Source organism: Meles meles, chromosome 16 (genome assembly GCF_922984935.1).
Source record: "Meles meles chromosome 16, mMelMel3.1 paternal haplotype, whole genome shotgun sequence".
Taxonomy (NCBI): Eukaryota; Metazoa; Chordata; class Mammalia; order Carnivora; family Mustelidae; genus Meles; species Meles meles.
In genome coordinates, this window is record NC_060081.1 from 67,085,413 (window position 1) to 67,095,611 (window position 10,199).

General features: G+C 50.6%; 1 protein-coding gene across 1 annotated transcript; it reads right to left on the bottom strand.

Annotated features, from left to right (window-relative positions):
- Window positions 1-6,317: 6,317 nt before the first annotated feature.
- On the bottom strand, window positions 6,318-9,349 carry FITM2 (fat storage inducing transmembrane protein 2). Its single transcript, XM_045981407.1, has 2 exons — window positions 9,129-9,349; window positions 6,318-6,955 (listed from the first exon to the last, which is right to left on the bottom strand). The coding sequence occupies exons 1-2, from the start codon at window positions 9,299-9,301 to the stop codon at window positions 6,340-6,342; spliced, it is 789 nt and encodes a 262-aa protein (XP_045837363.1). The 5' UTR covers window positions 9,302-9,349; the 3' UTR covers window positions 6,318-6,339.
- Between the last annotated feature and the right edge of the window lie 850 nt (window positions 9,350-10,199).

The window sequence follows — 10,199 nt, forward strand, 5'->3', positions numbered from 1 at the left end:
TTATTCACTGTATTCAATGTTGCATTTTCAAGAGTACATTGATGGCGCTGAGTCATTTCAGGGTTGCTGGGGATGTGTAGGAGTTACAGTGCCCAGGCTTCTGAGACAGACATTCACTAGGCAAAGGTAAATGTCTTCAGGAATGAGCGGCCCTCAAAGGGGCCTGATATTTTAAAACTTCTAAAATATCTTCCCATCCATGATTTCATTACACCAATCAAAGACTAGAGAGGTAGGAAAAAAGTATTATCCCCACCTCATAGATGAGTAATAAGCCCAGAGGGGCTAAGCGACTTGCCTAAGATCACCCAGCTGAGGCGTGGACAGGCAGGATCTGAACATAGCCTGCTTGCTCCAATCCAAAGCTTCTAATAACTCTGGATCAGAGTCACCCATTCACCCCTGCATTAGTCCCCAGGAGCGTGGCAGTATCTGGCAGACACAGAGTGCTCAGGAAACGCAAGCAGAAGTCAAAAAGAGATGGAAAGAGGGGGCAAGCCTCCTGGAAGTCAAAAAGTCAAAGAAGTCAAAAAGAGATGGAAAGAGCAGCCTGTTTGGGCAGGGCCCGAACAGCTTTGCTCCAGAAACTAAGATGCTAATCAGGGCTGGCTCCCAGGCTTCTCTACCTACTGATCTCTGAGCACTCAGCCCCACACATACCCCAGGTGGCCACACCCTGGCAGAGAAGACGAGCCAAGCAGCAGGGTTCCCTGATAAGGCATCCAGCCCAGTTCCCAAAAATCAGCTGCCTGGATACCAGGGTCAGCCAGACTTTGGCTTGCCTGCATGCTGACAGTACCTCAAACGGGGAGACCTACTTTACCTTGCCCCCCAAACCCCCCAGATAAACATATGGCCTCTCCTTTCAGCTTTCCTGGAGAACACCTCTCTTGTTTTCCCTCAATCACCATCCCCCCCAACCTTGAAAGCAGGTGGCAGACTCAGAAACTCCATTCCCACACTAGGTCACCGGCACACAGCCTTCTACATTCATTAACTGTACATTTTAATTACTTCTGAGTTTACCAAAATTAAAACACTGACATGTACGGGGTTTCTTTCTCCTGGTTGTAGAGTAAGTCATGATGATGATGACGCAGGAGAGACTCCGTGCACTTGAACACATTCGTCCAGACTTCCCACATACTAGGTCCTGTTCTAAGCACTTGGCAAGCATCAATTCATTTAACCCTCACAACAACCCTATGAGGTGGGTACTCCTATTATCTCCATTTCACAAATGAGGAAATTGAGGCCAGAGGTTAAGGAACTTGTTCAAGGTCACAAAGCCAGTGTGGGTGCATGTGCGCGCGCGCACGCGCATGTCAGAATTTGAACCCAGGCTGTCTGGCTGGAGTCCATGCTGATCTCCTTCCTCCTTTGCTCCTCTAAGTGCTTTCTGCAAACTATCTCTGCCTGAGCTGTGGCTGGTCAGCATAGGTTGGGGGGAACATCCTGTGTTAGATGTTCAGCACAGTCTGGAGTTGCTCCACTCATCGCCTGCACCCAGCTAGACGAACCCCCTGAAGGCACGTGTCTCTGAATGAACACCGTGACAGCCACAGTGCCTGGTTCCCCCAGTGCTCCTGGAATACAGGAGCCGTGAATGTGGAGGGAGGAGAGGCAGCAGCATCTTGACCCTCTGCTTCAGGAACGGGGCTCAGACAGACAGATGTGATTGAGTCCACACAGCTATAAGTTCTGGTCACTGGGCATCCAAGGGCCTCCAGATTCCACGCTAGATACAACGGCACTGATTCTTTAGTAGTGAGGGCGTTATATTGTAGTGAGGGCATTGTATTTACTGATTGGCGTCAGTTAAACCAGTTAAACAAAACTTGACGACCTTTCACTATTACTAGGAGCTGCAAGGAAGTTTTCTGACTTGTTTGCCCATTTCCTCAGCCCGCAGCCCTAGGCTGAGATCGTTGGGTCTGCACATTTTAAGTCTGGACACTACTAGGTTACCTTCTCAACACGCGGCCCCAATTTACCATCTCCTGTCTCCCCAGGGTACGAGAGTCCCTGCTTTCTGCGCTGTGTGTGTTCAACTTTAAAAACTCTTCAGAGACCGTATGAGGGGTTTCTGGGACAAGTTCTGAAGGTGCACAGGATTTATGTTAACAGAACCTCCCTTCTCCTGGATAGCTGTCAGAAATGGCTTGGGTGTAGAGACTTTTTTTTTTTTTTTAAGGCTTCTGCAGCTCACCCCTCTGGGAATAAGGCTCAGCTCCCAACATCTCGCAAGTCCAGTAAATGCCTGCCATCAGGTCCGAGGTGCACTAGGCTACTAATGAGGACTAAATAAAGGCAGGGGGCCGATAAGGAGCACGCAGAGGTACGTTCCTCCATCACTCACTAGAAAACCAGCTGCCACCTAGGCTCTGAGTAGGAGTTTCTTTTCATGTGGTTTCCTAAAATAGGAGTCATAACCAGCTTGGGAAGCTTCACCCAGCAGAATGGAGAAACAGAATAGACCAGAAGAGTTGGTGAGATTACTCAGTCCACTGCTATGATTTATCAGATAAGGAAACTGGAGAGCCAGAGCTGGTGAGGGAGGAAAGGAACACAAGCAATGGCAGAATCCAGTTCGGAGCCAGGCAGCCTGACTTCTAGCTGGGAGCTCTTCCTATCACAGCAGGGCCCGTCCATCACCTCTGCTGAAGGTCCTTCTTTAAGTCTAGCTTTCTTCATGCTCTGTTGCTCCTGAAAATGCGTAGAACGGTAGGTTTCTTGAAAAGGGATGTCTGGATAAAAGTCCCCATAGCATTAACGGTGCCTTTGTGCATCCTGTTCTCACTTCCTGGGTTCCTTTCTCTGCCTAACTGGTTATGTTTTGTGAAAATATCCCCTCACTCCCCAGGGCAGCCAGTTGTCCTCCACTCCACTCTCCAGTTCCAGGCCCTGACCTTGCCCCAGCACTCAGAACACTGGACGGTGCTCGCGGGCTCCTTCCATGTCTTCTCCACAAGATCTTCCATTCCTTGAGTGCACAGATGGATCAAATTCTCCTCTGCAACCCCAGCACACACCGTTAGCTCCAAGGGCACGGACTTCGGACCACCAATGCAGGCGGGGAGGGAGTTTATCCTACCCCATCAGCTCCTGGCTCCGCATAGGAGTTCGGTGCCGCTGAAGGAAGTTTTGCAGTATGAGGAGCTTCTGATCCTGGAGCTGTGGAGTCTTCGACAGACACTGCCTGGCGGTGCCAAGCAGGTCAGGCTGACAAATGAGTGGGCACGAAAAGGCACAGAAAAGCCCTCACATGTGTCCAGGCCTCCAGGGCACAGGGCACAGGGCACTCTCCTAAGTGATCTCATAGGAGTGAACTCTGTAACCACTCTCCAGCACAACTCCCGTGAGGCTCAGCTCTTCTTCTGCCAGGAAAACTCCCCAATCTGCTTAATCCAGACCCCAGGATATGGCACAGAGGGAAGGAGTCAATCAAGTTAGGAAATATGTGACTGGACATAAACCAAACTTAGCTTATGGGATTTGGGGGGAAACAAAAAGAGTAAACACCCTACACAGTGAGCAGCTCCCGTAAGAACGACACCATTGTCCTCAAGTAGGCTGAGCTTTCCGGGTTCTGGGCTTCTTAAGGGTTTTAGAAAAGAACACACAAGACATGGAATGTGGAATTTCATTATCTCCAGTTTACTTAATTTGCTTGTTTACACACACGATCTGTGTGTGCAGAACAGTGGCAAGAGCCATTCTCTAAATACAATCTGCTACTCAGATGACGACAGATGCACATGGAAAATGAGGCGTCAGTGAATGAACCTCAGCAAGTGAGGCAAAACGAGCATGGCAGAGTTCTGGGATCCCAGATGCCCTTAAAAGCTTCCTGTTCAGCACCTGGAGACAACAGACACTTTCCAGAAGATGATGCACGACTATTTCAATGGGAGACCCAGACCCCAAATGGTACTCAAAAGTAGATGCTTGTTTCCCGGCCTTCCCTGAGGAGCCAAGAAGTTTAAAGGCTTGGATGGCAAAAAGGGAGACAAGGGATTATCGTCTGCTGAGCACAGGTGCGGGGCATTTTACATCACTGCCCTTAATCCTCCCAGTTTCATCTCCTCCGCGGTCCAGATGTGGCCATGAAGCTTGCTGTGGTCAGACGGCTCTCAGCGGCGGTGCCAAGGCTGGAACCCACATCTTGGGTTTCCCGAAGCCCACACTCAGCTACGCCAGGCGCTCTCACTCGGGGATACGGGGCATGTCCCCAAGAGAAAGGCGAGGGTGCTAAGACCGAATAGGAAGTGGTGAACCACCACTCGATACACGAGGGTCAGTCACGGACACTTTGCACAGAGTCAACTTCATGCTGAGCCTGAATCCCAACCGCGAAAGAGAAACGGCTGGAGATTTACATGCGGCAAATGAACACGTGGAGTCGCCTAGTGCCTGCTGCCTTTTGGTGCTGAACACGAAACTCAGGAGAGAGCCCAACCCCTTCAACCAGCCCCGGCCACCTACGCCACCCCCTCTTCCACTCCCCATCCACAGACGGCAACTCCAGAGGGCAAAAAATTTCTCACGGGGCCCGTGACATCCGGCCAAGGCTCCCAGAGCACCCCGGGGACACCTCTGGAATCTCAGCGTCAGTGTTTCTGCCACCTCTGGGTATAGTGGGTCACAACACCCGTTTTAATGGATATGAATTAACACGCAGCCTGATGGGATACCAGCTACAGGTTTTAAATACATCTTTATAGGAAAGACAGTTTACCCTGAAGATTTTCTGGGCCTCAAGCTCATAACAATCTAAGCTTGAGTTAAGGCAGTCAAGTGTAGTGCTTGTCGGTTAATGCTATTATCAGGCTTAACTTGGGGGGAGAGGAGGAACATCAAGGAAGCTTCCAGGATGATTATCCAAAGTGCAAGGGGCCGGGTACAAAAGGCCTAAGGACGCAGCCTGCGGGGGCATGGGGGGTGGGAGGGTGTCCTGTCCCAGAGCTGTAACCGCACCTTCGTGGGTGGAGGTGCCAAGTCGCAGAAGGACACGGTCAGACATCGGGAAGTGTGCGATGGGGAAAGAAAAGATTGATTTCAAGGCCAGCTGAACAGGCCCAGGTTTGGTCTGGTGTTGGTACACGTAGGAGGGTGGGGCCAAAGTCACTCCGATATTTAATAAGGACATTTTTGCAAACAGGTTGGCTTCTTGCCATCAGAGGCAATGGAAAGCGTTTTCCTTCACCTCTGATTTATCATAATCTCGTCCAAAATGTAAAAATCCCTTGGGCCAGAGCAGACTGATCGAAGTACTTACTAACACGCTGTTTAGATTAACTGCCGATGCATGGTCAGGAAAGTTTCAGTGCCAAGAAGGTATTTTGCAAAGTTACTCTGATTCAGCTTAAAATTCATTCAGTTGTCATGAAAACGTCTGCTTTCGAATTTTATTCTTTATAGAGAAAACAGCCCCTGAAGTGAGGTGGAATTTAATACTATAAGCCAAGAGTTTTGATTATAAAAAGTAAATCAGTGTTCTAAAAAAAAAAAACAAAAAAACCCAAACAAACCTCAACGCTATCTACACACGTACCAAGGGCCAGCATTGAAGTTCTGGGTTATTTTCGGGGGTTTTGTCAACAAAAAACAAATGCCATAGTTGTTATTAAAAACAATAAAGCATTTGCTCAAAATTGTAGGAAAAAAAGGTAACCTTATTGCTCCAAAAACCAATACGTAATAGACAATAAACACAGAAAACTAGCAATGTTCATTACATAAATATCATCCAACACTCAGCCAGAGAGGCACTCCAGCGTCACTGTTTTGGTAGCTAATCACAAGTCAGTTGCAATATATAACATTCTGAGGATAAGCAAATATCACCATCGGAGAGCGTCTTCCCGGCAGTTGGCTGGTTTATAAAGAACCCTGCTGGAAATAAATGCTTATGCAAAACTGACCCGAGGGTAATACTGTTAAACCACAGCATTAACAATACCAGACTCCAGGATCAGGGAGAGAAGGATGGCAGCAGATAAGGGTCCCGAGGCCCAGGCCTCCCCTTCAGCCACACAACAGAGGCTTTCCTAGTTCTTTACTCTCGCTGAGCGTTAGCCCGGCCCTCCAGGGACAAAAGGAACATTACAGATTAAGGTCAAGCCTTGCCAGGGACAAAAAGTGCCCGACTGGGAATGGTGGTGCTTGTGACAAGAAGCGTGGGGATTAAACTCACTCCCCAGACTCCACCACCACTCACCAAAGCTTCCTGGTAAGCTTCCTCTTTGAAGTAGGGTCAATAATTTAGTTAAATGACTAAGAAAAATAATGAAAAAATCCATTAGCCATTGTCCCGCCATCACCCCTTTTGTTTCTCTTTTATTCCTTGTAACTGTCTCGCTTCAAATTCAAACTAGAGCTCTGGGGAGGCAGTCCTGGGGAAAAAGCCTTCAGATACCAAAATCCATAGGTCCCGTACCAGCTCAGCACACCAAACAGGGTACCAAACACCTTCTGGGTCAAGTTGTGGAAGTAAACAGCTGTGCACAGAAACATACACACCCAGATGAAGGTCAGGCAGCCCAGGGCCACCACCAGGCTGGTGATGGCCGTGTGCAGGCAGTGGCTCCGGTCCGTCTTTACCTCATGCAGCACGGCCATCTCCTCCACAATCATAAGGGCGCAGAAGGTCAGCAGGAAGGAGTGGCCCGAGATGTCAAAGCCATGCCAAAAGCCTCCTCCCCCGTGGCACTGCTGCTTATTCTGGTGCTCCTTTCTGACCCCCTCCAGGGAGGGCGACTGGTAGCAGCTGCCCGTGTAGTGTTCGATGTTAGAGAAGAGGCCTGTGCAGACATACCAGATGGCCGTGCCCACCAGCAGGGTACTCAGCCGCCGCAGGACCAGGCCGGCCTTGCCTGTCAGGTGGTAGTTGGTGAGGGCAATGAAAGGCAGGAGGAGACAGAAGGTCCAGGCCCAGGCCAGTTTGACAAAATACCTGGCAGAAGATGAAAGTGGAAGTGAAGACAAGGGACATGGCAGAGAGGAGACAAGGTCATGACTCGGGTCTCTAGACTCTCAAGGGAGGGGAAATAAGCAAAGTTGATAAAAAGCTACAGATAACAATTTCACTTACTAAGTTTCAAATGGAATGACTCCTAAATCCTTATTATTATTCCCATTTCACAGATGAGAAAACTGAGGTATAGAAGTATCATGCCCAAAGTAGAGGTCATAAGTGGTAGAGCTGGAATTCAAATCCCAGGCCTGTGATCTTGATCTGTGATCCACGGCCTGGGAAAGTGGACACATAGAACACTCATGGTTACCCTGGGAAGAAGGTCTCATTTGCTCCATTTCATAGAGAATGCGAGGCTCAGAAAAGTTCCATAACTTGCCCAGGGTCACAATCACACAATCAGCGAGCCCAGAGTAAATCAAGGTTTGGCCAGCCCCAAAGTGCGTGTTTTTTCTACACCGTGGCTCTTTCCACCATGGCAGCAATGATCTCAGAACAGAGTTTGAGTTCAAGCTTGAAGACCAGGTTCAAATCCTGACTCTGATTCAACCTGTTACCACACGTCTCTAGGCCTCAGTTTCCCCAGCTGTAAAACAGAGCTGAGAAGAACAAATGAGGTTTTTTTTTTTTTAAAGATTTTATTTATTTATTTGACAGAGATCACAAATAGGCAGAGAGGCAGGCAGAGAGAGAGGGAAGCAGGCTCCCCGCTGAGCAGAGAGCCCGACGTGGGGCTTGATCCCAGGACCCTGAGATCATGACCCGAGCTGAAGGTAGAGACATTAACCCACTGAGCCACCACCCAGGTGCCCCAACAAATGAGTTTTTAAATCCCTCCCAGAGCCAATGATTCAGTCGTTTCCTCCAATTAGCACAGAGGCTTGGAACAAAATGTCAGAATCCATGGTCATGGTTACCCACAAACAAGAAGGGCTTATCTGCCAGGCCACTTGGCTCCCAGCCCACCCAGGCCAGATAAAGCAGCGGCTGCCTGTCTGCCTCCCCTTGCTCGTCAAAGGTGGCGGACCTGGGGACCTGCCATGGGAAACACACATGCAAGAGACTTGGGGCTACAACCACACTCATCACCATCTATTCTTAGCCCAGCCATCACTGATGGGTGAGGAAGGAAGGGGGGGCCAAGGACAGGATGACTTTTTCCTGGGTTCCCAAGGCTACTCAGTCATCACCCAAGAGCCTGTCATTCACATCTTCCCTGGGAACTGATATGCACGATCTGTCAGGCATTTGACAAAACTGCTGGGGAGAGAAACCAGGGTTTTAAGTAGATAACTGAAGTTGGGCTGATTTTTAGGAGATCTTGCTGACACTTCAATTGTAGAGAATCTAAGCTCACTTCAAGGCAGAAGTTTTATCCTTCAGATGAAATTTTACTACTGCAAGTGTTTTTGTGCAAAACCCTTGAAATCCAGGAGTTAAAACCAATAAAGAAAAAAGGCGCGAGTGGGTGGAGTTAAGGAGGTGTCTCAAAGAGCACAACCGGGCTTGCTTCCCTGGGCCACTGCCATGAACTTTGAGAGGCTGAGAAGGTCCAAGGAGATCCAGGGTAAAGGTCAGAGGCTGGAGAACTCCGCTCCTCGGGGACTATCTCGGAGCGGGGGTTCCATCATAGGCGGGGGCGAGGCTCGCAAAGGTTAGAGGGTGTCAGGGCGAGAAGACACCGGTGGTGACGGGACTGTGTCACAAGCCGGGGATAGGGGCGGGGTGGGCATGGGGTCCGGACTCCGCGCGGGGTCTGACGCAGACAGGCAGGAGGAAGGTGGCATCTCCAAGCAGGTCCCGGCCTACTCCTAACTCCAAGGGGAGATCGGGGGCGCCGCGACAGAGGTTAATTCAACGCCCCATCCCCACCCCCCGAGCCCCGCACACGCGCGCGCGCACACAGCCCTGCCGGGCACTCCCTGCCCAGTCAACTCAAGCCGGCTCGGCTGGGCGTGCAGACATCAACTGCTAGTGACACAGCCATTCGGGGTTCCTCGGGCGCGACACGCGCGCTGATGCAGCTGTCACAATGAAGAGGGCCTCCCCGTCCCATGACTCGTCCATCAGGGCAGCTAAGCCCCTGCTCTATGGACGAGGCGACGGGGCGTCGGCTACGGCGGGGACAGGAGAGGACCCGGGGCGTACTCACACGTTGAAGACGTTGCGCTTGTTGCTGAGGTAGCTCTCGGGCAGCGGGGAGAGCTCCTTAAGGAGGGAGCCCGCCAGCATGCAGGCCACCAGCGCCCAGGGCAGGTAGCGCCGCACGGCCGCTCGCACCAGCGTTCCCCGGAGGAGCCTCGCGCAGCACTCCAGATGCTCCATGCCCGACCTCGTCGGCCACCGTCCGCTTCCCCGAATCCTCTCGGCCACCGTCGTACCCTGCGCTCGGAAAAAGCCGCGGCGTCCCTTTGGACGCATGCGCGCCGCCCGCGAGCCCCACCCCTCCCGGAGCTCTCGCGCTCGCGCTCCCCCTCCCGGCCACTGGCGGCCTCTGCAGCGCGTCCGCTCCCGAACGCCGGCCCTCTTCTCCTCCCAGTCCCGCCGCCAGAGGGCAGGCGAGGAGTCTTGTTGTGCGTTTGGGAAGAAGCTCTCCTGGGAGTATTTGCTGGAGATAGGGAAGAGTAAATGCAGTACTGTAGGAATTAGAGAAGCGGTCATACACCATTTAGTCTCTCCTACAAGCTTGGAGACACCGTCTCCATCCGCGCCTTAGTTTTCTCATCTGTAAAATGGGGAGACAAGAGGAGCTCAACCCTTCGCAAGGGTTAGTGTATGAACCCGAGGTCATTAGGGTGATCCAGGTATAGGGAAATGAGATTTAATTTTATTAGAAAAGAAGTGCACAAAATAATGACTCAATTTAAATGTTTAGCTATTAGATTTTTTTTTAAAAAGCTGTTAAAACAACTATTGTACTGAGTGAAAATGCTAGACTCTGGGGGTTAGGATCAGATAACGGTGTGGTGACTCAGTCACTCGGTTTATCACAGAGCTAAACCCTCTCACCACCTCCCCATCATGGCTGGGTTCCTAACTCAGTGTTTCCCAAATTTTAGGCTCCTCACCGCCCCCCATCCCGCATTGTGTCAGTCTCTTAGGACTGCCATAACAAATTACTACAAACTCCTTTTTAAATTTATTTTATTTATTTATTTTTAAAGATTTATTTACTTGAGAGAGCATGAGCAGGGGGGAGGAAGAGGGAGAAGCAGACTCCCTG

Bases quoted from the DNA above. Each gene is read 5' to 3' on its own strand.
- FITM2 (XM_045981407.1), bottom strand. From the start codon at position 9,301: ATGGAGCATCTGGAGTGCTGCGCGAGGCTCCTCCGGGGAACGCTGGTG. The intron at 6,956-9,128 runs GTGAGTACGCCC...ATCTTCTGCCAG, and splicing joins AAGCGCAACGTCTTCAACGT to GTATTTTGTCAAACTGGCCT.